Source organism: Pyrgilauda ruficollis, unplaced genomic scaffold (genome assembly GCF_017590135.1).
Source record: "Pyrgilauda ruficollis isolate IOZ18807 unplaced genomic scaffold, ASM1759013v1 scaffold90, whole genome shotgun sequence".
Classification (NCBI taxonomy): domain Eukaryota; kingdom Metazoa; phylum Chordata; class Aves; order Passeriformes; family Passeridae; genus Pyrgilauda; species Pyrgilauda ruficollis.
In genome coordinates this window covers 1,553,254-1,580,623 of record NW_024531044.1, presented here as the reverse complement: position 1 = coordinate 1,580,623, position 27,370 = coordinate 1,553,254, and the positions used below count along the sequence as shown (strand labels likewise).

At 37.7% G+C, this 27,370-nt stretch overlaps 1 protein-coding gene across 2 annotated transcripts in view; it reads right to left on the bottom strand.

Moving 5' to 3' along the window:
• Nucleotides 1–26,979, bottom strand: part of NBAS (NBAS subunit of NRZ tethering complex) — a 160,805-nt gene extending 133,826 nt beyond the window's left edge. For both annotated transcript variants that reach the window (XM_041489177.1, XM_041489178.1), the window contains exons 1-16: nucleotides 26,818–26,979; nucleotides 22,365–22,419; nucleotides 21,716–21,752; nucleotides 19,971–20,048; nucleotides 18,996–19,043; nucleotides 17,864–17,907; nucleotides 17,358–17,491; nucleotides 16,548–16,681; nucleotides 16,330–16,428; nucleotides 11,844–11,982; nucleotides 10,316–10,381; nucleotides 6,673–6,801; nucleotides 4,782–4,845; nucleotides 3,345–3,538; nucleotides 2,006–2,263; nucleotides 1,092–1,217 (exon numbers count right to left, since the gene is read on the bottom strand). In XM_041489177.1, coding sequence (XP_041345111.1) covers nucleotides 1,092–1,217; nucleotides 2,006–2,263; nucleotides 3,345–3,538; nucleotides 4,782–4,845; nucleotides 6,673–6,801; nucleotides 10,316–10,381; nucleotides 11,844–11,982; nucleotides 16,330–16,428; nucleotides 16,548–16,681; nucleotides 17,358–17,491; nucleotides 17,864–17,907; nucleotides 18,996–19,043; nucleotides 19,971–20,048; nucleotides 21,716–21,752; nucleotides 22,365–22,419; nucleotides 26,818–26,961 — 1,749 coding nt within the window. In that variant the 5' untranslated portion in view covers nucleotides 26,962–26,979. The remainder of the gene's footprint in view (nucleotides 1–1,091; nucleotides 1,218–2,005; nucleotides 2,264–3,344; nucleotides 3,539–4,781; nucleotides 4,846–6,672; nucleotides 6,802–10,315; nucleotides 10,382–11,843; nucleotides 11,983–16,329; nucleotides 16,429–16,547; nucleotides 16,682–17,357; nucleotides 17,492–17,863; nucleotides 17,908–18,995; nucleotides 19,044–19,970; nucleotides 20,049–21,715; nucleotides 21,753–22,364; nucleotides 22,420–26,817) is intronic.
• Nucleotides 26,980–27,370: the final 391 nt, after the last annotated feature.

Below are 27,370 nucleotides of genomic sequence, written 5' to 3'. Positions count from 1 at the left end.
ATGTGGCTGAAAAGGGCATGGAAATATCAAATTATTTAGAACTTCCACAACAACTGGAACAGAAGTTATTATTTGTACTTTCTAATTAACATCACTCCTTTTTACACTAAATAAAATGTGATGGTTTGGGGGTAGAATATATAAATCACGTAAATTATAAACCAAATGTATAAATTCCACAATAGCACTACAATAATTTTCAATACCATCCTCTTCACATGCCACTAAGATTCTGTGACAGAAAAGGCACCAGAATTACAAAACGTATTTGCCTTATCTGCTGATCTTTCATTGACATTGCAGATCACATACAGAATGGCTAAATATTGACATTCAGTCAATATCTGCCTTGAAAAAAAAACAGAATACACTTCTCTTGATCTCTTGTAATACTTTAGCCTAGACTAACATACCTATCTATACTATAATATATACATTAATATACCTATATTACTAAACTATCTATCTACTATTCTAATACTAAACTATATATTACTATTCTATAGCAATAGTATATTTCTATTACTAATAGTTTGCCACAACCATGAGGCTGTACAACTTCAACACCATTTTTCTGCTGAGTTAGAAATCTTTCTTCCAAGCCAAAAAAAAACCCAGGTTGAATTCTACTGAAAAGATCAGTTACAGTTTGCAGTGTTTACTGTAATTTTTTTTATTCAAACTTTGTGATACAGCTACTGATGCCAACTTCATCTTCCCAATTTATTTTTTGTAATACCTTGAAGTTTAAACAGTTGGTATTTCCAATTATTATTCTTCATTTGCCAGGCAATAATCTACTGCTGCATGTGGGGGAAGAGATTACACACAGGAAGTGTGTTGCTATTAACAGAAGACGGAAGATATTCCAAAAGACTTTCATTAACCGCCAAGGTTTCTAGATCAGGCCATCAGTTAAACTGCTCTCTTACACATGACATGAAATGGAATTTTCAGAACAGTTCTTCAAACTGCCACCAATTTACATTGCATAAATCATAACACAATTGAAAATTCCATTTCTGCAAAGATAACACAGACAGTCTGATAAGAAAGCCTAAAAAAAAAAAAATCACAAAACACAAACGCACCAAGTAGTCTTGAATTGAAGCGACATTAACAGCTGACTTCCTCCACTGTCTCTGGTATACAAGATCAGAGTCAAGGCCATATGTTTGAGCTAAAGACAAAGCTTCCCCATATTCTTCATTATCAATCTAAAAAGCAAACACATGACAATGAAAGTCATCTGATTTTCTATACTGAACAATGAATTGTTTGTTAATTCTGTGTGTTGAAAGAGGCAGAGGGATAATTACTGTGGGTAGGCTAAAGCAGGTAGGAAAGATATTGGTTCAAGATAGAGGTAAGTAAGATTCAGATCTGATGGACACCTCTGGAAAAATCAAAGATTTTTCTCCTCAAATAAAAGGAAGATGTTATTTAGGTAGCATTGCATTCATTATACATCATATTTAGTCTGACACCAGCACTCCCTGGGAACTGTAACAGTTACAGAGTGGGCTGGTTTACCATCTGAACAACTGGAATGGCCTAGACAAAGCAGTCTGTCCAAGATCTCTAAAAACAGAGCAGTATTTGTTTGGTAAGAATGACTCATATATCTGAAATTATATGCAAAAACATTCACAGAAGACTGTAAGTTAACCCACTCCTGGGCCAACAACAAGTTAAACCGATTTCACTCAATATATCTGCCAAGTCTCGCACTACATGCAAACAACATGAGTACATGTCCAAGTCTAGCCAAGCCAATGATACACAGTGTCTCCCAGCAGAAACATCACATCATTTCAGTTATTATAATGCTAGTTTTAAAAAAGGATCCTTTTGATCAGGTGACACAGTACACTGTCAGTTAACACACTCTCAGAAATATGTGCCTAAATCCTTTTGTCAACACAGCAGGAATTAAAAGAAAAATAAAAAGCTCTTTTTAAATAAAGCTGATTAAAAGAGATTTGACTTCTCCTTCCAGACCTACTTTTCTCTGGTACAGTTCCTCTGGAGTCGTGGATCTTAAGCTGACAAGGCGGAAATTCTTTGTAATAGTACGTGGTCGTTTTCGTGGAGGAGCAAATCGTTCCATTTCTGTTACAAAGTACAGGCCTTGCTTTAGGTAGCTGAAGTATCTGTCCTTAGCAGAAGATTCCTCATCTGAGTCCGAGTCATCATCTCCCTCATCTTCATCACCAGGCCTGCCCTCCAAGCGCAGTCTTTTTGGAACTAGTTTCACCTCACACTGCAAGAAAACACGAACAAGAAGCACCCACCTAGTACACCTTAACTAGTTTAGTAAGAACTGAGTACATCTTCCACTTCAAATTTCAGAATCAACATCCTTCCTTCCTCCCTCTCTCCTTTAAACCCTTTGTTCCTCAGTTTGCTTAAGCTGTTCCACAAACCCTGACTGCATCTGTCTCCTGGATGTGAGATGTCATCCCTCACCTACCAAAGTGAAGGCTTCTTAGTAACCTGCCTTTACTCTACACCTCCTGCACCAGCCAAGATAGGGCAGAACAGTGGAGACCCCTTCCCACACTTTGTATAGTTTACTGCAGCATACAGGAGTGTTTTCAACTCTCAGCTATTCAAATCAAGGTTTTCTATTCAATGCAATCTCAGACTACATCCTTAGGCTGTGGTATGCCACTCACTAGCTGTACATATTATTCCCAGAATAATACAACTTTTCAAAAACATACGCACAAGCTTTGTACTGATTTTCTGGTTCTAACGTTAAACTTTTGATGAAGATGTTTAAGACCTATTTCAATATAAGCTTTAGAAAAGCAAAATTTTCTGTTTTAAAGAAAATTACTGGTTAACTTTATTATATTCTACTCCATTCTGGAATCCTACTAAAAATAAACAAAAAATGTATCTCTTACATGGCTCTGCCTTCACTATGTTCCTCATGCCTAATTAAAACTTGTTCACTCTTTCTTTATGAGCCATACATTTCAAAGTGGAAGAGGGATGGTTGCAGTGTTCTTCAGAACACTAACACACAAGGCAAGGTTACTGTCAACACAAATTGTTTTCTGTTGCAAGTTTCCTCTCATTAAGACTCAACATGCCAGGAGTTTTGCTTCTACTCTCCACGAGTTACTTATTGTTTTATCAAGTTTTTCTTAGAACAGTTAAGCTACAGCAAATTCAGAATCCCCCTGCAATGCCTATCTACAGGTAAGGAAGAAGAATCACTTTTCCTATTAGCAATAACATCTTCTATTTTAACCCCCCTACCTTAGGATCACACACAAAAAAGCAAACTGTTATACTGCAATAGGAAAGGATACGTGCTTGTGCACATTCCCCACCTCCAGACTTAGAAATCCTCCATCGTGAGCCGAAGTGACCTGAGGAGAACTCTCAAACCATTCACACGTCTTTCCCAGCAGGTTTCTTAATGTCTTGACTGATGACACAGTCAATGCACCAGAGCAGCGAGCAAGGATGACAGAATTATCTGCCCACCAGTTTACATCTATCAGTGGATAATAGGATTCTTTATCTAAAATAAGAATGCACCATATAAAGAAAGATAACGTTAAACCTCAGGTAAGAACAGAGGAGACTGTCATAATGAAGAAATATGGTCTAATCTAACAGATATTTATTGTTATATTTGCAACCTTGGTTCACTAAGTCTGTATTCTGTATCAGTTATCTTTTACTAAACCATTTTTGTATTAAATAAAGCTGCTGAGAACAAAAGAAGTCACAATTACAAATATAATGCATATAAATTATATGGAAAAAATTCACAGTGAACTGATTTACTTGCATGAAAACTAACAGATTTTTCATCTATGATAAAGATCTACTTCATTACCTATCAGGCCATCCTCAACATGACAACAAACCTAATAATAATGAAAATTAGAAAAAGCTACACTGCTTTTGAGGACAAGTAAACAGATCAACATATTCCAAGAGGAGGTTGTTAGGAATATTAAACTAAAAAACCAAATAAACAAGAAAGTCTTTAGGACTGAGGATGGAAGCTGTGGCACTTCCAGTCACTGTCTTGAATATGGCAACTGGAATAAAATGTTCATCAGAGAGTGGGCTCATTTTGCTCCCCACATATCACTTCCCACTCCTCTGATGAAAACAACCTTTCCCCAAACAGCACTAAGGCATAGGTCAGATTATTCCTTTTTGATAGTGCTTCACCAGCAGCCTAACTATGAAGGTCAGATGAATTAACACGAAGAGAGAATCTCCAAGGAAAATATTACAAAGAAGCAGGAATTTTTTAATAATATAGATGTGTATAAACAGCAGCAAATGGATCATGGAATAGCTATTGATCTCTGCACACTTGGAACAGCCGTGCAATAACCAGGTGCTAAATGGCTGCTCAGATTGGCCTGAGTTTTTGGAAAATAACAGAGTGTGATGAGGTAAATCCAGCTAGAGGAAATTGCTCTAGAATTGTTTTTAGAATTTTAAACTGGTATCTTTAAATTACAGCAGCTTTCAAGATTTATTAGACATTTACAGGAAGAAAAAATGAAATCCTGTGCTAACTGAAATACCAACTTTTTTATGGCTATGAAAGCATTTCTAAAAAAGAATCTGAAAAAGAACCTATTGTGACACTAATTTAGCTCTACCATGCTACAAATTCAAATCATGCTAATTTGGCTGCCTCACTGAGATTTAATTCAGCTACTTCAGTCCTCATATATTTGCATTACTATTTTTAACTGCACAGTGACATAAAATAATGATCTAACTGTAATGCATACCTTTTATTTTCTTTCTTTTTTCACTAGAGAGTCTCCAGTCTGGGTTAAGCTCATCGTAGCCAGGCTAAAGAAAAAAAAAAAAAAAGAAAAATTACAGGCAAGTACATCTTTGTAACACAGAATCCGTTTATTTACCCTGTAGCTGACCCACACATTTTTCAATTAAAATGCTCTCGATAAATTCAAACTTCTCAAGCATAAACGTACAACTGCTGCAGTACCATCGTACTTTGCTACAGACAATTAGAAGAAAAAAAAAAAACCAAAACCACAAGTCATGGCCTGACCAGCTTTAAAAAGCAATCATACCCTAAAGATTTCTGAAATAAAGGCTCTCCAGCAATCAAAAGCCAAGTGTTTGCTTTTCATGTCTATACATAGGACTGCAGCATATAAAATCATCTCCAGAAGAGTCTGTGTAGTGGTCCTGTGTGACAGTCTAGCACAGTTCTCCAAGTATTTTCCCCAGCTATTTTCAGAATTATAAAGCCCTTTTCAAACCTAGTGCAAGAAAAGCAGCAGCATTATTAACTGATGCACTGCAAGGTTTAGAATTATGTTGCAGAGCTGTTATTTTAAACGTGATTTAGCAGTGACAGAAATCCTGCCCCCCAGTGCAACTCAGTGGAAGTACAGGAAGCTGAAATAACTGAAGCACATTTGGATAAAGCAGAAGGTGTTTTTCAGACTTGATTTTTCAGTAGAAAGAGGAGAGTCTACTAATTAAAAGTAAACATGAGGTCACTCTAAGGTAATTTCACACATATTATGAAAACACACATTATACTTGGACACCAGTGTCACCTATAAAAAAAATTTTGAGAACAGTCAAGCACGAAATATTCCTTTATATCACCCTCACTCAATTATGAAGTCCCAAATGCTCCTTCATAATACATATTCATTATTGCTAAAAACAAAGAAAAAATACAACTGACTGTAAGCATCCTTGAGCAAAATTTGTCTGAAGTGTGTATTAAAAATAGAGATAAACAGATATGCATATATAGACACAACACTTATCCCAACACTAGAGCAGAAATTCTTTGAGCATTTTTTTATTTGTTTTGGTTGCTATTTAAAAATGCTTTCCTAAATAAGCTTGAAATTACATTTCGATCCCATTTGTTCACCCTGCTTGTAACAGATATTGGATTACGTCTCATAGGTTTATAACAGACAGTACTCCAAGTAAAAAGCCTTTCTTTAATAGGAGGAAAATCAGAACACTTCACATACTAGTGTGCATCATTTCAGATTTTTAACTTTTCAGAATCCATTTCCTCATTAATATAAAGTTGGTTTTTTTTCTTTGAAAACTAATTAGCTTTAAATTCACACAAGTCACTAAAAGTTTGCCAGTGTCTGAGCAATTCCTAATGTAAGTTCCCCTACTTCGTTTTGCAAACAATTCCTGCAAAAAGCATTGGACTTAACAGCAAATTGATTAAGAAAACAGTCTACAGCATCATCTGGAACCAGGCATGGTAAATTTTGAGGGAGGAATAGAATACCCTAAGACATCCAGAATTTGGTTTCAACCAGTGAAATAAATTTAACCACATTAGCCTCCACTTCTCTTCTATAACTGCATTTCAGTCTAATGGCATTACAGTCTACTTCTAACAAAATGTACCAAAATGCCTCATAAAAAATTCATTGCAATATAATTGGTTCTTTTTCTTAATTTTTCAAGTTCAGTTTATGGGCATAACATAGAAAGATTTATAATAAATATAAGTATAGCACTCCTGAAAAACATGGAGCTGACTGGGAAGCTAGTGTGTAGTTAACACACAGTTACCCCAACTCCTCTCATCTCCTATAAAAACTCAATTTCAATGGAGTAAGATATATAATTCAAGTTTCTAAACACGCACATTATTCTTACCTGAGCAGTTTGGTCCCATTCTCCTTGTTGTCTGAGAGATGGAATAGACCAGATCGTCAGTTTTCCTGAGAAATGAATAGCTGCCAAAAGAGCTCCATCAGGAGAAAGATTCATCTTGAAAACTCCATCCTGCCGAACATGATATCCAAGCAAATAAACAAACAAACATAATAAAAATATACACCAAGGAATACCCAAAAAAATTCTCCAAATTTATATTTATTTTCTATTTTAGGGAAACAAAAAATTGTACGATCTTCCACTCTGAAAAGTGAACATGCCTTAAATTAAAATCATATTGAAAAACCCCTTATTCTAAAAGAAAAAGGTAAGAGATCAGTTGCGACATGGAAGAATAAAAACAACCTGCATAAAGGAGCATGAACAAATCTTTAGGAATGTAAACTTCTGTATCACGTTGTTATATGGCAAATAAAACCTGGAAGTGCAGCATTCCTAAGAGAACACCCTGCCAGCAATGCAGAGCTGCTTGGAGGGAAAACTGCAGGTTATTCTCTGTACAGAAAAAACATTCAGCAGCCTCAGTTTTCTACTATCCTGACTCTCTGGTCCCAATTGCTCCTTAACAGTCTTCAAGGAAGACTATTACCAAACCACAGCTTAGTACAGCTCTTCCTCCCTGGGAGCAAACTTATAGGTGGGCATTATTACAAATCAAATTCTTAAATAAAAGGAAAACAAAAAAAAAGGGATACAAGAAATACAGACATTAAGAGATCTTGGAGGAGCACACTGTTCATTTCAGGACACTGAATCAGAATCCAAGAAACTCTTGTATGACAACAGACCAAGTAGTAACATAGCGAACATCAGATTAAGTCCATACAGATAAAATAATTCAACATTTGTACACTAACTTCTTTAAGGCTACAAAAATTCTCCTGGATTAAGTTTTTCATCAGCTCTGGACACCTTAAGAGGCAAAATATATTTCTAACAAAATACCGTCTTAAGGATTCACAAAATCCAGCACATTTACAACTGGATCTGTACGCTATTTCCACAAGACACTCTAAACACACACTTAAATTTTAAAGTCAAATTTAGTGACACTAGCAATGAACAACAATTTCTGAAAATACGTTTTACATTTATTCACCCCTCTCCCCACAAAATTCTAGGTTTTCAGAAACATCAGTCATTTCTTAAAGTGTCTCGTCTTCCATGAAAGACAGCAGGATACAGATTCCCAAAAATTACATTGTTCACAAAATTCCATTTTGTTAGCTCACTTTTAAAAACCTTTTAATAAAGATTCACAGTTAAATTTTTCCAAGTATGCAGCTAACCAATTTTTTTAGGCCAGCACTTCCCCACTTAGAAAATACCCCAACATAAATGAAGCACAGAAAGGTTAGTTGGCATCCATCAATTGAGAAGTTTAAATGGCATTCCTACAGAATGTTAGTGGTAGGTATTATTTGAAGATAAAAAATATTCTTTTCAGGTCAGTGTGTTTGCTAGGACTCGGGAGGTTTTTTTACTATTATTTTTATTTTATTTCTTAGCCTTTTTAAAGTTCTAGGTATGCCACAGAAGCAATGACAATCAAGAAATGTTTACTGTTGTACAGTGGTTTGCAGCTGTTGAGAGCACTCCTTAAATCCATGCCTAAAATGTGTTTTTAATTGAAAAGGAGAGCATTAAGGGTTTTTTTTAAAACCCATTAAGAATTATTTATATTAGAAAAAATTCATATTCTCTGACTGTACTCTTAGGCAGCTGCAGTACTCCACTTTCAAGTGTAATTTGCCCAGGAATTGCACATGCCTTCTAATGGCACTTCTCTCTTTACAAGTCAATTTGCCTGCACAATGGACAAAGAACAAAAGACTGTTTAAGGACCCAGAAACAGAGGTAAAATATATAACCTGTTCAGATAACTGATCAGTGGCATGCATCACAGACCTTGAACGGAGGTAAATGTTTACTCAGCAGCCAGTAATAATTCTCTGGCTGTGAGATTTAGATATTGGGTGGCCATTAACATACTCAAATTTATCACCCAAGCCCCGTTAGCTATAAAAATTAATCAGTCCTTTGCCAAAGCAGGCAATGCTGCCCGCGTAAACAGCTCATCAGCTTAAGGGAACAGCAAAAGAAGATGTTGAGAAACTCAGCAGGCTGGCACTTCTCATTTTTTAAGTGTCATTTAAAACACTAAGAATCAAAACCCAGTGTAGCCAGTTCTAATATACTACAAGTCCTCTAGCTGCTATGTCCATCATATCTTAAACATGTTAATTTCACATTAGGAATAAAAATGATACTTCATATATTTAAGCCATAATCTCTGAAATTGGATCAAAACATTCAAGGATAAATAAGTTTCCATATTTCTTCATTAAATTAGTACTGGCAAGTGCAATGAAGTTGAAGTTTAGTACAGCTACATGCAATACAAGCTTTTCAGCCAAAAAAGCTTAAGTCAGCTTTATCAGCATTTTCAGTGAAGGAAATAAAATCTCTCCCTGTTCCACCCTTGAGAAATATTCACAAATATTTGTTTTCCCTTTCCAATTAAGCAGGCAACTTCTTCTTTTAACCAACCACCTATAACATCCCAAAAATCTATTAAGGTCATTTCCAACTCAGATCAGCCATTTTCCTCTCAGGAGGACACAGAGTGAAGGTGGTAGACAGATTCTTTACTGTTCTTTCCTTGTAGAGCAAAAGAAGGGACAACAATTTTTTTTACAAGAAGGGAAAGGGGAATAGAAAAAGGAATCAAACCAAGGCTACACATGATGAATAGACAAGAGATAAGAAAAGAAAGTGCAGTACTGCATGGGAAGTTCCTAAGGCATGTAGAAGAAAGCCATGAATGAGCACCACGTGCAACACCTTAGAAATACAGAAAGCACACACCTACACCTCAGCACAACATTCAGTGTTTAACACTCAATCGTGGCAGAGGAGAACCCAAGGTCCATACCCAGAGTTTGTTAAGAATAAGTTGATTCTGATCATAAGTTTCATTAGGTTCACATGGATCCTGGGAGTAGAAGTCTGACCCATAATAAACTTCTGAAGCTACTTAGCAAAATGTTTCCAGAGTATCTCAGATGTAAAAATAAATTCCTTGTGTCTGTCCTATTTGAGCCATAAATAATTAGTTTGAATCCATCCATTTTTTCTTCCCCACATGGTGAAAATTGTGGGCTGAGGTATTTTTGTTGTTTTCTAGTGGGATACATGTAGTGCAGAAGGCTGAGTTTTGTTCTTATTCTTTATCTCTTGGCATATACTTGAGAAACATCATCACAATCTACTTTCTTCTTGTAGAAAATATAACACATCTAACATGGTCTGATTATCACATTCATTACAAATAATTAGGTGGCTTCTTATACCTTCTTTCTTGAATACGGGTTTACATTTAATATTGAACTCTACATCTCTAGACCTGTTCCTGAAACCCAGTGATTCAAGTGATTTTTAAGGAAGTCAAATAAGTGGCAAGCTACTCCATTTAATGCTAAAGCTTTTTGATTAATTTAACAGAATATTAATTTCTAAGTTGCATAAATTAAAACCTACTTGCAGTCAGTCTCTCAGGTAGTCATTAATGGACAATTGTGGTAGTAAAATATATTTCTGAGGTAGACCTAGATCTTAATACCTGTTCTGTTCCTCGCCTGCTGTAAAATCTTAAATTCATAATCCTTAATAATCCTCTTCTCTGTGCCTGTAAGAACAGAAACAAATCATACCATGAAAAACAATCTCATACACTGTTTTAGGCACCAAAAATTAAGTAATATTTAAAATACTAAAATAACTTTGCAAGATTCTTTAGAGGTTCTGCAGAAAGACCTTGACAAATTAGAGAGATGGGCAATCACCAACCATATGAAGTTTAACAAGGCCAAGTGCCAGATTGTGTATCTGGGGCAACCCTGGCTGTGTGCAGGCTGGGGAATGAGAGCCTGGAGAGCAGCACCACAGGAAGGGACTTGTGGGTCCTGTCAAGAGTGAGTTGAATGAGTCAGCAGGGACTGACTCATTATATACATTACATACAATAGATGACAGAGATTAAGGATCAGAGTGCCCAAAGGAGGCCACAAGGATGGTGAAGGGCCTTGAGGGGAAGCCATGTGAGGAGTGGCTGAGGTCACTTGGTCTGTTCAGCCTGGAGGAGACTGAGGGCAGACCTCACTGCAGTCACAGCTTCTTGTGAGGGGAAGAGAGGGGCAGGCACTGATCTCTGCTCTCTGAGACAGAACCTGAGGGAATGGCCTAAAGTTGCATCAGGGCAGGTTTAGGCTGGATATCAGGAATAGGTTCTTCCCCCAAAGGGTGGTTGGGCCCTGGAACAGGCTCCCCAGAGAAGTGATCACAGCACCAGCCTGACAGAGTTCAGGTGGTGTTTGGACAACACTCTTGGGCACACAGTGTGACTCAGAGTATCCTGTGCAGAGCCAGGAGTTGGACTTCATGATCTCTGTGGGTCTCTTCCAACTCAGCTTATTCTGTGATGCTCCTATTTTTAAACTTCCATAAGACTGCCTACTTTAAAATAATTCAAGCATAATAAAATCCAGTTGGTATAATTCTGTCAACAGTAGGTAGACATGTCACAGAAAAGCACTCCTCATTTGCAATTAAATTAACAACTCACTTGCAATACTAAGCAATACCTATAAAAGAGTAAACACTGGAATTTATCCTGGAATATTGTAAATTTATTTCAGTATAACCAAGCTGTTACCAAATCAAACATTTACTTCTACTAGAAGCAAAAGAAATCAAGAGCCAGAATTAAACTAAAATATTTATTCCAGGTGTGCTGCCTTTTGTTCTGAAGTAATAGAAGAACCAACTGTAACTTTTTTCCAACAAAGACAAGTAACGTTTCCCAATGTACAACTAAGAGCAAAAAATATTGTAGCTTGGAAATGTACAGACTCCCTTCTTCTTGTTTTTGGTTTTAAAACCACGAGTGATAATTAAGAACTTAAAGTTCAAATCATACTACAGAAAAAGCAAAACCAGACAGATGCTGTGGAGAAAAAGATAACTGTTCAGACAGATGTATCACAGCTTAGAAAACAGCAAAACATCACATTAAATCCTCTTTCATAAAGAGATACTTATTGAGCTTCCAGTGACAATATTCATCCAGTAAAATGAGGAGACAAACTTACTGTTCTAACATCATCTTCATAACTAGTGACCTGTTTGTAATGGGGAGAGCCTGACAGAATTCTCCAAGCAGATATTCCACAACCAGCTGCTTTAGACACTCCATCTTCATCTGTTTCACAGCCTCCTACAAGGAGAAGTCTGTAAAATATGTAGAGGCACATTATGATTTCATATACTGCCACATATTTTTTAATTTTCCTAAGTCTATAGCAGTTTGTTTAGAGTAAAAAAAGGCTAAATATATCAAGACGCTTAACAGCCCCAATAAACTTTGTCTGTGAATACCCTGAAACCTAAAAAAAACTACAGTATCATTCAAGTAACATTTGTTATTTGTAGCATGTATACGTATTCATTCTCATCCCTAGCTTTCCAGGTAAGTCATAACTCGCAACATCTAGAATAAATCTGGCCACAAGTTTGAGTTTCCCTCACCCTCAAAAATGATAAAAAATTACTGCTTAAGCATATAACAAGTTCTGATCATTCTGTTTAAGCATCAGATTCCCATTTATTCAGACATAGTACAAAAGCTACTTCTCTTTCACTGAAGAACTGAACCCATTAAGGCTTGTCAATTCTGTTTTCTAAAGCCACTGTACCAATTATATATGTGCATGTAATACTTTCACTGCACACCATAGGTGGCATTTTAAAACCTTTTATGTAAGTCTTATAATTATTGCTGATCATCACTGAACTGTATCACAGTATTTGCCTTTGAAGCCCTTTCACCTTATTAACAAGCACTTCTATATAAAACTGATGACTACTTTGATGAAAACTTTGAGAATAGGTGTCTGTTTGGAAGTATCATTGTAATGAGTCACCCATCAAAAGGTAAAGTATCTTCAATAAAAGGCACAACTGCAGGAGTCCAAAGCTCCTCCCTAGGAATGCTGCATTATCCCTTCCCCAAGGCCGCACCATCCCCAAAGTGCTCTGCCCCCTGTTAGTAGCTGCAGCTCGCACAGCGCAGCTCTGGCTGCCGGGGATGCCAAAACTACACCTGCAAAAGCCAAAAAAAAAATAAAGGGAAAAAAATTCCTTCCACATTTAATCATTTTTAAGACATCAGTAAAACTTATTTAATATTGGCATGTCTCCTGCTAGTCACAAACATACAGCAGGATGACTTTATACCATGGATGAATGACAGAATCACATCATCAGGCTGGAAAAGAAGCTCTGAGATCATCAAGCCTAACATATGACCAAACACTACCATGTCAACTAGACCAGCTCAAGGCATGGTGACTCCACCACTTCCCTGGGCAGTCCATTCCAATATCTAATCACCCTTAATGTGAAGAAATTCCTCCTGATGCCCAATCTGAAACTCCCCTGGAACAGTTTAAGCCTCATCTTCTCCAATGTCTTCCTGGCTCCTGGGGAGAGGAGGTTGACCCCCACCTGGCTTCAACCACCTTTCACATAGTTGTAGAAAGTGGTAAGATCTCTCTTGAGAGTGATGCTTAAAGTTCTCAAGAGTTTTGGTTATTCTATGGTGTAAGAATAGCCTACAGCACTAAAACAGAAGTTACTTTCAACAAAAACTGCAACAGGAGACATGAAGATAAAGAATACTAATTTGTTTTCTTGCACATGTGTTCTACACACAGCACAGCCAACATGCAGCAGTTTCCAGGATTCATTTCTAGATCCTTAAATACCTGCATACTTCTAGGACCATCTGAGGACTCCTAAGACCATTAGAGGATTCCTGGAAAGCCTTTGAGGAACTGCACAATGTTTGTCATTGACAAGCAGAGCTAGCTAGCATGCTTTAGAAGCTTTTAGCAAGGTTTGCCAGCTGTTCCTAATCAAAGGGTGATTTGAGCTTTTATTGCAGATGGACACCTGATTAGCAGGGGTCAGGAACCCTTTCAACAAAACCTGGAAAAAGACCTATGTAAATGCCAGGCCTAGAGTGCACCATTTTGCAGAAAAAGATGGCCAGAACCAGTCTTTGTGTACGATGTAAAAAAATCACAGAGATGTGCTGCCAGGCTCAGTCTCCAGCACCCTCTGGAGCAGCTCCCCAGCACCTCAGAGGCCTTGACACAGACCATGCTCCTAAGGGAGGACACAGATGTGCAGGTCTTGGACTTGCAGTGACATGGCTCCAAGCAACCTCCTCTAGCTGACCCCGAGGTGAAGTGGAATGGATTAGATGATCTCCAAGAGTACCTCCAGTCTCAAAAACTGGCTCTTGCAGTACCTCAATTGTACCCCACTCCACAGGTTTATACAAAGTTGGGTTGAAGATAACCAGTGTAACATCAGTCTCAAGAACAAGCTCAGTTGAGTTATCCAAGAAAACTCTGACATGCAGTTCTTTACTTAGCAATTTTGGTACAAAAATTTTAAATAAATCTGAAGCTTCAGTGATGACTGGGGGCTTGTGATGAAGGGCGTCATCACAAGCCCTTCAGTGCAAACTTTATGCTTTAACATCAAACATTTTCTGCAGCAATTGCAGATAACCCAGAAATTATACATTCAGCTCCAGGTTAAGATACCAAAACAAGCAGCTGTTGAACCTTGGATTTGACTTTATAAAGAGCTCACACTAAAGCAGACATTTAAGTTTTGTCAACTAAAATGCACCATAAACTCCATCCTAGATGAAAGCAGGATCACGTGAGAATGCCAATATTAGGTATCTAAATTAAGGTATATAATACTTTTCAAAACCAGCAAAAGTCATTATTGGATTTTTTCCCAAAGCTATAGCTCCAAGTTTTCCTACAGATTCAGAAATATTCCCTACTGACATATTCTCTTTGCAACTATCCTACAGCTAGTTGAAAAAATTAAGTAAATTAAGTTCTTAACTGCTATTTTATTGCACTGTAATGGGCCATGAGCAAATACACAGTAATACCGTAATGCAGCAACTCAAGCCTTACAAGCAATGAAGAGAGATCAGCAAAACTTCACCACCTGAGATTAAGTGAAATGCAAGAAAGCACAAAATGATGAAGTTGAACTTGTGTTAAATGATCAAACACATTACTGAAAATTAAAACTTTGAGGTGTATCAACAATTTTCTTTAACGCACAAGTTTGAAGTACTTGTGTTCAAGCCCTTCTAGGCTTTTTTGGGATAACAAGAAAATTTCAGCAAGAGACTCTATCCACAAATTTGGAATTCTCCAATGTCAAATTTACAAGGTTTCTACCAGAGACTAAATTCAAAAACAGAAAAGACTTGCATCCATCAGGGGCAAAACACCAGTTGTTTTTCATCCATTCCATCCAATTGTCCATTCTTTCAAGCGTCAATTTTTCAACTTTACTAAGTCACTCAACAGGCTGCACATAGCAGGAACTACTACAACCATTAACCCTGGTCTGATGAAAGAAAACAATGGGATGATTCTGCTGTCTGGTCATGTAGTGCTACCACAGCTCCATAACCTACAACTATTACCTCAAAACTGTAAATTTAGTATACTGAGTATTAATTATGTGAAATCACTAAATATTAATTAGGTGGAAAGAAAAAGCCATATAGAAAATTAATCTCTCAAAATAGTAAGGTAGAAGAACATTACATCCCATTAATAATAATTTGTTTTCCTAAGAGAGCTATGACAGCTCACTTAATACTGAAGAATGAGAAGAAGTTTTTTTCCAAGTGAGTTTCTTCTGGTATTTTATATCCAAGCCTAATTTCCATTTAAAACAATACAGTGATATAACACTGCACTAAAAGATTCAATCCTAGCAGATCCAATACAAGAAAAATATCTAGAATAAAGTTTAGTTCCTATAACAGAAGAGAAATAGAGTTGTTGGTTGGTACATAACAAATTGATACTAAAAAAGTAGACCCATTTTTGGCATAAGTAATAGGTTAACCAGGACCTATTCCAGTTACACTGGGTTCAAGAGCATGCAGGCAGTCAGTCCACATTTCAAGTCCAGTTTCTGTACTCAACAGGTTACTAACAGAGAAAACACATCAAAAGACAACTCCAAATACCCGAGCCTGGCAGTTCCACTCCGAACACTGGGGAAAATGGGCTCGGCAATAAGTCCAGCAATGAATTCCAGACAGAAAAACAAAACAAAAACAAACAAACAAACAAAAAAAAAACCCACACAAAACAAAACAAAAAGAAGGAAAAAAAACCCAAACTAAATTTATCCTTCAATTTTACCCATCTTTCACCACATTCAGAAACCTCTTTTGAAGCTATTCCTGACATTCTAAAAAGTGCACGTTGCTTATCCAAGGTACTCAAACAGAAAAGGACATAATTTTACTAATGAAATAATGACAGTCAAGTGAGAAGAACTAAGGTTCCTCTTTCATAGTAGAAAGAGACATGACTTGTTATTACTGATGCCCTAAATACCAATTTTAGCAAGAATAGATTTTCCTCCCCCTCCCTACCCAACACACTTCAATGCTTATTTTGCTACTTTTTGTTCATCATTTACATACCAATGTCAGGTAGCAAAGAGAACGCTTACCTGTGACCAGGATGATAAATGACAGTTGTTATCCCATGGACATAGTGGCTGCCAAAGCTGAAACTATGACTTTCTTGAAAGCTTTGATTTGTTCCAACACTAAGAATGCCGGGAAAAAAAATATATGCGTTACTTCAGATTTATTTTCTTTAAAGAGGAGAAAGAATTCCTTTGAAGTTCACTGTGCCATCTCAAAGCAAGTCAAAATTTATGCTTACCTTACAAGGTAACTTCTCAGTTCTCCACGGTAATTAACAACAAGGAGCTCAGCTGACCACTGGGCGCTTGCTTTGTATTCTAGAAAGATCAATCCAGCAATAGCGTAACTCAGATCGCCTGGAAAACTTGCTGTCTTTACCCAAAAATGAGGGCAGACATTGGGAAAGAAAGGGGATTTTTAAAAAAGTGTCTTTGTTACTGAAAGAACTAGAAAGTTAAATTGTCTTGTATTTTAAAAAATCATGTTTCAGTTAAAACTAAATACATTTTCTTTTATCTTAATAATAAAGAAATTGTATTATTACAAAGTTTGCAAAGACAATATACTGAGGAAATACACTTGAGCCACCTCAGCTCAATACACCCTTTGAACACACAAAATAGAAAATATATTGTGTGGGGCCTGTCAACAGCAATTATGTAATACCATACCAAGCAAAGTACTCTAGCAGAAACATTTCTTGGTTTACAATTTGACTGCATACAAAGTGCAGACTTATTTTCTATTACTACAAATTGTGGTGATTCCATACTTCCACTGTCTGATGCACCTACAGATGTACCAAAATTCAAGATAGATGTAAAACATATGCTTTTATGCTGTTGTAAGGGCTACACATGACTTTTGTTGATCATATGGTGGATGTATTATAGTGGAACTTTTTATGGTCCATTTCTGTGTGGTATTCATAGTGTAAGCATTTATAGCAAACCAAGCCATGATTTAAAAAAGGTCAGAAAGTGGAAATTATCCATGATCCTTAAAAAAAGTTCTACTATATTTGTATTTAACCCAAGAGAGCACATACCGGTGAAATGACCAAAAGCTCACTACCCATCAGGTCAAACACTCTGACTGTTCCACTGCTTTCAGCATAAGCAAGTAATGTACAATCATGACTCCATGCCACTCTCCTCCACTGAGGGTTAGGATCCTTTGGCACTATGAAAAAATAACAAAATTATTAATAAAAGCAAAAAATAAATGTAATCCCTTAAACAAACAAAAAAGTCAATTGCATAAAAAAAATGCAGGGGGTCTACCAGCATTACAAGCTTATCTCAGAGGAAGGTAAAGAAAGAAAAACATATGTCTCCCAGAGCCATTAATTCTAACTATCATTTCATTTCAAATTCAGGTTTCATATATTCATCATAGAAAGAAGTGGCAGAGAGAGGGTAACGGAGCTAGCTACAAAGCAAAACTATTAAGAGATTCTTTCCAGTGATTTTAAGAAGTTAAAGTAAACCAACACCACCATTTAGCAATGTATGAATAACAATGATGACACTAATAATGAAGAGGTTGACATACCTTGACATTTTCCAACTATGGATACAAAGTCATCTTTTGCAGACCTGCAGAAAAAAGACTCGTATGACTTTAGATACAAAAAAAAAAACTATTCAATTTTCTGTAAAAGAACACTAGAAAAATATTCCAAAAGCATAATTCAAAGACCTGCATGCCTCTAACTACTTGTTCAAAAAAGCAGATAGTAACTTTCACCCTCTAGGCAGCTACAGTAACTAACTGTATTTTAGAGACCCTCCAACTGCATAAATACCAACATCCCTCATTTATTTGTAATATTGTACAAAATAGGACAGCATCATTTCAGTGCTTCATACAACTTTAGGAAAAAAAAAACTAGTCAGTATTCTCTAGGTTACAATTTTAGAAACAATGCAAGAATATAGTTACATTAATACACTTGAAACACAAGATTTATTTTATAGTCTTTAAGCTGACGTTTATGGTGCTCACACCACTTCTGATTGAACAATTTTCATACACTTGCTTCTTTTACATATAAATGGAAGGTCTGACCTTCTAGCAAATGGATTTTTGTGAACCGAGTAAACACACTCAATCAAGATCTGTTCTACAGCTAAATGTGCTCTTGAACTGGCAAAGGAGAGCTTGTTCTTAAGAGAGCACAAGAAAAGGGAAAGCATCAGTCTTTATAGCAATCCACACCACTTGTAAAATAAGGTGAAGTATTATACATGCCAGCTTCTCCTCAGAGAAGAACACTAGGTACTAGCTCCTTGTCCCATTTCTTAGGGGAGAATTTCTAGAGGGTGCAGAAAGGCAAAGGTTAGAAAGACCATGATTTGTGCTGAGTGTTTTTGAGGATCTTGGTTGCTTTTCTTTCACATCTTGAAAACAGAGAGATACAAATATATACTTATATCAACACCTCTATTATAATTGGGGGGGGTCAAGGGCGTTTTACGTTGGGTTTGGGTTTTTTTTCAATGGGGGATGGCTGAGAACTAAAAAGAAACAGAAAGCTCCTGCTCTTATGATCATTCCATGGATAAATTTCACAATATACAACACCGCAAAACAAAAAAAGAAATCTGTAAAAGTATTGCTAACAAATGACCAGAAACACTTTCTCAGAACTCCAGAGCTGAAGTAACGGATAATGCTAAGTTACCTGATTTCTACACATTGGTCTTGAACAACTGCCAACAATTTACCATTGCTGAAAGAAAAAACAGATGTGAAAGTTCATTTAAAGTCCACTCCTTACAGAATGTGCATCAGAGTACCAGGTGCTTTTCTCTACTGTTAGATATAAATTGCCTCATTTAAATATTTTAACAAGAAATTAAAAAGGGAAATATCAATTTTTATTTAAAATAAAATATCCATGCTAAGATATTCCTTTCATTTCAGAGAAATCTATCTGCCACTCCTTTCCAGCAGCACTAAAAAAACAGCACAATGTCTAAAATCCCACTGCATAGGAGGTCAGAGTATGATGTTGTTTATAGATAATTTTACAACAGCAATGTACACAACTATGTGTTGCTTTATCTGGTATAAACAATCATAATTCACTAAGTTATGTGTCTTTGCATGCAACATAAACTAAAACTTTCCCTACTACCTTCATGTAACCATGTCACTGAACCACTTTTCTGTGCTTACTTTTAAAAGCCAGTGATCTCACTGATGTTGTTAAAATTCCTGCAGAACAGTTGGTTCTAGTCTTGGAACTCTCTATTTATGCAATAGCAGACAGGTCTTGAGGGTATGCATTCACTTTCCACAAATATAAATCGGTTATTTTAAAATTATATATCCTGACAATTTATAAGTCTTTAATCAACCAAATTCAGAACTTGAATTTGAAAATGACTGCAGTGCAAGCCACTTTGCCCCGAAAGCTAGACAGACATTCAGCCCTGAGTGAGAGGTGCACTAACTGAAGGGAAGCAGGTAGAAGCCGCTAGGCAGCACACAGAGGCCACCTGTGAGAGCCTCCAGTATTTCTCTTGACCAGAAAGAACAGCTCATCTTTAGCACAGTATCAACTCAGCATGGCTGAGTGGGGAAGGTGGGGGACCAGAGGAAGCATTAATACATTCACTCCTGTCAGAAATGGCAAAGTATGGGAGCTGGTTACCTTGCAAGTACGAGGTGCCAGTTGATCTGCTTACTAACCAGACGAACCAGTCCAGTGGGCAGAGAAAACTTTGCAGGGCTGAAATACCAAAAGCATCAGGCTCAATCAAAACACACAGAGAACCAATACAGCACCTGAGATACACACGCCAGACAACTCAGCTTCAAGGCAACCATCAATTACCTGAGAGGGTTTGCAACTGAACATGAATCAACACTGCACCCTGCCAACGACAAAGGCTAACAACAGTCTTGTTTTTGCTAACAGAAGAAAACTGCATAGTAAGGGAACTGATCACTTCTTTCTCACTCTTTACACACTGGTCACCAGCCAGTTTTGGTACACCCACTGAAAGAACACCAGCAAAGAGGAGGGGCACCAAGATGATCACGGGACTGGAGTACTTGCCCTACAATAAATCAGATGCTGTGGGAATTGTACGTGTTTAGCCTGAAGAAGGGAAGGGTTCAGGATGACAAAACAGCAGCATTCTCATTGATACCTAGGAGACTACCAGGAAGATGGGAGCAACAGAGGTGCATGGCTGGAACACAACAAACTTGGAAGTGCTGGGGTAACAGTTGGACTCAATGACTGTAAAGGTCCTTTCCGCCTAAATGTCTCTGTAATTTCAAAAGCAGGGAGGCTCCAAGATGACATTAAGAAGAGATTTTTTTCAACATGAAGACAGTTAGGCACTTGAACAGGCTGAGACTCTCTGGCTTCTCAATCCTTTAACCTTTCCAAGACCTAGCTGGATAGAGTCCCAAGGGATCCAGTCAGAATTCAGTGTTCTCCTGCTTTTAGTGGGACTTTAAACTAGAGGCCTCCCAAGCTCCCTCCAAAACTCTTTTATCAAATACATGAAAACAGCAACTAGAATAAAAGCTAATTTCAAGCTTTTATAATTCAACTATGACTACTCGAGGGAGGGTAGAAAAGTAAGTGAATTCTGTCTATGACTGAATTCTTACAACTAGACTCACATGACAGTATGTTGCCCATAAACATCACCCCCTCATGAGAAAAGGGGTGGGGGAGTAGGTGCACAAAAAATAAAGTAGAACACCAGCAATAGGGAAAACAGCATTCTCTGCCAAATTCAAGTACAGTACTGTTTCACAGGAAGTCCCATTAATGTCCCTTTCCACATAACAGATCATCCTTTAAAACAGGAAACTGTTATCTTCAAACCTGCTGAGCCATATAACGACTGAGCTGAAATTTTCCAGAAATGTTGTACTTACCTCAATAAATTTCTGGGACCATTTCATTACTTTTTGAATCAAAACTTAAATTTATAAATGTCATGAGTGCTGCTCAAATAGTTACCAAGCTTTTTGTATGAGCTTGAATTGTCAAGGAAAAAAATTCAAAATTATTACTCCAAAGAAAGCAAACCCTGTCATGCCATCATATCTGTCACTGAGGCTTAAGAAAACGCTTCCTCTGCAGTATCTCAGCTAGGAGTGGAAAGGACAAATATGTGTTTGGAGAAACCTGTTCCAACTGCAACCTTACTTCAGCTTCTGATAAAAGCATGAAGTCAAACTAGTACATACAATCTTCTTCTATTCAGACTTCAGCTGCAACTCAATTTATGAAAAGTGGCTATTCTAAGCAGTCCTTGGACAATATTCTAAACAAGTTTTCTGTTTTACTCCCATTAGGAATTACTTTCCATCAAATCAAAAAGCTATAAAAATATTACCAAATATTTTTTGCAGTATTCTTGTAAAACCTACCTGTACCAGATGTACCGAAGCAAAAACAATGCAGGACCTATAATGGAAAGAGGTAAAAATTACACCTCTAGTAGTCTTAAAACCTACTCCAGCTTACTGCACAGGGAATCTCAAATTCTCATTAAAGAAAAAGGTATTGAGGGAAAAATCCTTTATACTTGGCAAACAAATTCTTATGTTAGAATAAATGCAAATGGCAAATAAAAAACAAACTAAACAAACAAAATAAACCAATCCACTGCACATTTTTTTCACTGCCATTTAACACTTGATTTATGCAATGCAATATCATCAGAATCTAAAAGTTCCTCATAGAACTAACTAGCAGACAACCTAGTGCAAGAGATGTTAAGAAAGGGGAAAAAATACAGTTTGCAAAATACAATTTGCAAAACACAGAGCTTGTTAATTTCTAAGATGTATGGTTCATTAGTTTGTCCCCACAAACCAATGGAGACAAGAATGCTCACAAAACTGACATAAAAATAACACAGCCAAGTTCACAATCAGAAAACATCTTCCTGAAAACACATGCTGTACTCTACTTCCATTACTTCCATCATTAGGCACTCTAAAGGGCAGAAACTGTAATTTACAAGTAATCCACACAGTCTTAGAAGTAATGAATGTAGGAACAAGAAATATTTACCTGCAATTGCTCTAGTGATGATAAATGATGCACCATGTGTTCTGTTGCCTCTTGGCTGCAATTACAATGATAATCATCAGACAGCATGTCACACATTTTAACTTAAATACAATACTCATACATACATCCACTGATTAAGTTTAAGTTGGTTCCTAGCCTTCAAGTTCTTTATGTACTTTCTATTACTCACCACTACATGTAATGTCTACTTTAACTGCATAAGCTAAAACAGGCTATAATGCCAAATAATTTAAATGCCAAAATGCAATAAACAAAATGTGCTACAGATTGTCTATTGATTCAGCTTTGCCTCAATCTTTGGGTAGTAACAAAAGACACTGCCTTCTGATTATGTTCTCTAAGCTATTAGAAATCATTCTTTTTATGCCAAATAAATGCCACAATGATCTGTAATGCCTAGCAGTCAAAGTACTGGGTGTACAACATATTATGCTATATCTAAGTGCTAAGCTACCTAAAGATTGCTCAAGAAAGTTTCAGAAACATCAAGAAAAACAAACTACTTCTGAAAAAAGCCCCCCTTTTACATCAATTTGTACTATGCAATGTGGCCACTCAGATAACCACCTATACTCCATAGCATCTCACATAGCCTTTCCACCTGCCCTGACCTGCTTTAGGCAGAGGGAGCAATTAAAGCCACTACACAAATGAAAGCACTCTCCAAACACAGAAAAAGGAATACAAAACAACACAGGATATATATTCTTATCTATAAGAGGAGATAAAATTATTTGTCAGTAAGAAGCAGAAAAAAGATACAAACTGAGAAGAGAACAAGGACAACCAATAAGGAAGGATCCACAAACAAATCCTCAAAATAAGCAATCATGCTTATACCTTTCTAATGAGAATATCAGAGCACCACAAACTGAGCATTAGAGTAGGCAATGACTGAATTTTCTCTTCCATTCAATATAAAATACATAGACCAAATTTCTCATTAACTGAAATATTCAGACCTCACCAAGTTACAAAGCAGTAAACACTGAAAGACATACAAATTTATCAACATTTTGCAGTATGTCTGTGCTTAAAAAATAATATTTGGGCTCCCAAATTTAAATTATTAAAGTAAAGATTAGTTTTCCAGGCAAAGTTTGCAATCCATAAACAGTCTTTCAAATAACCAGGCTGTCATCTCACAGCATGTAAGAAGCAAACACAGCTGTACTAATAGATAACATTCCACATTCAGGTTGATCAGCCAGGAAATAACAAGGCATTACAGTAAAATAAGTGAGAGCATAAATTATTTCTTACAGCTATTCTAGTACCTTAGGGAGAGCTGCAATTTCCTAGGGACCTTAAAAGCAGAGCTTGTTAAAAGTTTTTGGATTATGAGGAAGTTCCCAGTAAAAAACATTTCCTAAAACTGCTTACATCTCTTTAGAATTTTTTTAATATTTGAAGTGTCTGCTCCTGAGCCTAAACTACAGGCTGCTATTCCACACATCTTCAACACTTCACAAAACTGATTTACTGTTATATCCTGAATACCTGAATTTTACTTTTTATAATATATTCCTATCATTTTAGCTATAGCAATGGTTACCAGATATGCTGTAGTTCTTTTTTAATTCATTCCTTCTTGGGAAAACAACTTCAACTTCTCCTTCCCTATAGTGGTCCAGAAATAAAATCTACGTAACTTTCTTGCTGACAAGACACCTACTTAGTTTTAGATTTTTTTGCATACCCTGCAAGCTTACTGGAGGGACAGCAGCCGGTGGGTGTTGGGGAAATCTCAAAACACTAGACTGTAATGGAAAAAAAACCCACAAGACCAGGTGATACATTTTGGAAAATAAATTGAAGAAGAGCATTCAATGTCCTATATTTCCATAAATCATTTCACAAGTCCTCTTTTGCAACCTCGCCCACAGCCACTGCCTCATTCACTATTTTCATGGATCTACTACTCAGTAATTACTTTTATTCTCATTATATATTTCAGTGTTCTCAAACACTGCATTATATACAATGGCATCACTATCCTGAACATAGACTGCTTGATTTCCACACCACTCTCTTCCCTGATGTAGTCAATTCCTGGTGTGTTTCCTTCACAAATAACTGCTATAACCGCCCCTGCCCTTCCTCGTCTCCCCCCAAAAAAACTCTTAACAGAACGTTCAGTACAGGTGAATGACAATACTGACAAAATTAAAATTAAAGCAAATTTGGGCATTCAACCTGAGAGACCCATGCCAGTTTCATCAATGTCTTGAATTTGAACATAATTTTACATGTTCATCACAAGACTCATCTTCCAATAATTAGAGCTGTAAGTTCTAGTACTCTGCAATTAAAAATTCAACATCCCAAATGAAAAAACAGAAAAATAAAGTCAATTAAGATCTGTAAAAGTTTAAGGTCTGGCTTTGTAGCCTAAATTACTGCATAGGAACACAACTAATTTCATTTCCCAGCGCAGCATTCAACTTTCTTTCCCTTTCCATCATTCCTCGCCTAACCTATTCCAAAAGATTCAGTTCTACAAGAAAGTAGGGCGTGATTTTTTCCTGAAGAGTGTGAAAAAAACAGGATTAAAAGAGACAGATGTTCCAAAGAGAAAGTCACCTAAGGACACTTAGTCTCTCAGGACAATCACCTAAGTAATATCACTGTTAAGACACCTTAAGGCAAAAACTGACTCATACTGACAAAATAATCTGTTTGCCTATGTTGTCAGTGTAAAATCAATTTCCCACTAAAATGGTAAAAAGACTGTCAGAAGTGCCCTTGAGTACTGACAGTTTCCAAGAAGAATGTAAATCCAAGCAAACTATACAGCATAGTATTTTCAAACCTTCCAACTTCTGCTACTGAAAACAGGCATTATCTTTAAAAAAAATAGGCAAGAAATACCAAGTTTAAAATAACCAGCACCATCTGCTTAAGCTGACAAGCAGAATTCAGCGATGCTTAGAAATCCTGACTACCAGGGCAGATGAGGACCTTCAGACTGGTTACACAGTCACTTTAAATTGGCATCCCCACATGCTGCCACTGAAGGGAGGTGTCACCTCACTGACACACCATTCACAGCCCCCTCGGTACCTACAGGGGTATTAAGGGGACCACTGAGCAAAAGGAGATGAGACAACACGTTGATTCTCAGACTAATCACTTCTTTAATCAACTTACCATACAACCTCAGGAACACTAATGGCAGCAGAAAAGGCACTTGTCAGAAATGTGCCCCTTTAACTCGGCTGCAAAAGAACCACAGCCTTGTGTCATCATACCTAAGTCCTCCTCATGGTTTGCAACAGGAAAAATGTTTCCATATGCTACTAAAAACAAAGACTATTTACCATTTCTCAAAACACAGTTGAATTAAAATAGGTTCAACTATCAACTCATCCGTACAAATAATCTATTAAGCTAATAAATGGTAATACTGCAATCGTGTTTTCCAAACACTCGTACCTGTTGCTGAAACTGAGGATTTACAGATCAAGAGCAGCAGCAACAAAAAAAATCTTTCTGATAAATGAAAACCTATTTTTTTGACCATGGCTCTAGTAATTTTTAACAGGCACATTCTCCCACTTGTGATGTTTTTACATATTTTCTATTCAGTTTTTCTCATTAGGCATAAAACTTTGTTAAAATGCTTCTATTACCAACTTTCAGGGGGAAATACATTAAAAACTTCAGTGGACCTAAAAGCCACTACAAGAAAGAAATAAAACCACATTGCTTGCATCCTCTATATCCAAATCAGACAAGCAGACATAGATGCAGCAAGCTCAGCACACTGCAGTGGAAAACATGAAAAAGGTAAGATGAAAGAGCTTCTCAGCCCTTCTGGTGACCTGGGAAGAAGAACAGCTAAAAATAACTAAAAACCTGCAGTACAAGAACAGTGTTTTCTGATTTCTTAAGCGCTAGCTTAACGAATCAGAAATGGCTATTTGTGTGCGTTGTGGACATAAGGTGAAATATTTTTCCCTTTTACCCACTCCTGAAAATACAGACACAACTGTACAGATAAAGGAGTCCAGAAAGAGGATCTGATTTTCCTCATACAAAGTAAACTCAACCAAGATCCTATTTTCAGCAGCACAGACTCCACATCTCTCTGTACAGTAGCTTCTAGAGATGAGACCTGGGCTTCATTCAGCATAACTTCGCTTGTGCCAGCTCAACAGTAAAACCCCATATAGATTGCTCAATAAGCAAGAAACACTTCAGGGGATCCCAGGCGGCATAAGCCACGGTGGGAATTAAGTGACGCGAAAGCACAAGGGGACAATGGTGGCACGAACAGCCCGTGTGCCCGCCAGAACAGCGCGGGCATCCCGCGGAGCCTCCCCGGAGGCACCAGCGCATCCCCGCGGCCCCCGGGGCGCTGCCGCGCCCCCCCCGCGCCAACGTGGCCGGTCCCCTCCCCCGCCCGCGGCCGTGCCGCAGCCACACGCACCTGCACCTCCGTCTCCGGAGGCCACTCGGTGTTGACCAGCAGGTCGTACAGGATGTTCTCCTCCCCGTCCTCCGCCTGCTCGCCGGCGCCGGCCATGCCGTGCTCCCGGGGCGCCCCGCCGCTGTCCCCGCCGGTGACGGCCATGCCGGGCCGGGCCGCCCTCCCCGCGCCGCCACGGCGACGGCGCCCGGCGGGGGCCAAACGGCTCCGCCTTTAACTCGTGCGGCGCCGGCCCGGAGCGGGCGGGAGCTTGGGCTGGGAATGCTCGGTGCAGACGAGATCTCTGGGTGTGGATCGAGCCCTTACCGAAGAGGGGTAAAAAATTGGGGAAAAGGTGGATTTCTCGCAAGTGGTTCTTGCAACTTCAGTGGTGCTACGTAGGACTTCTAAATATTTCAGTCCTGCAAGTATGAGTTCCTAGCATTCAGCTCTCTCAAGCAGATAAAAAGCTTGTTTGTAAATTCCGGGCCCCTCACATCAGGAAGAACTTTGAGGGGCTGGAGTGTGTCCAGAGAAGGACAGGGAGCTGGAGAAGGGTCTGGGGCACAAGTGT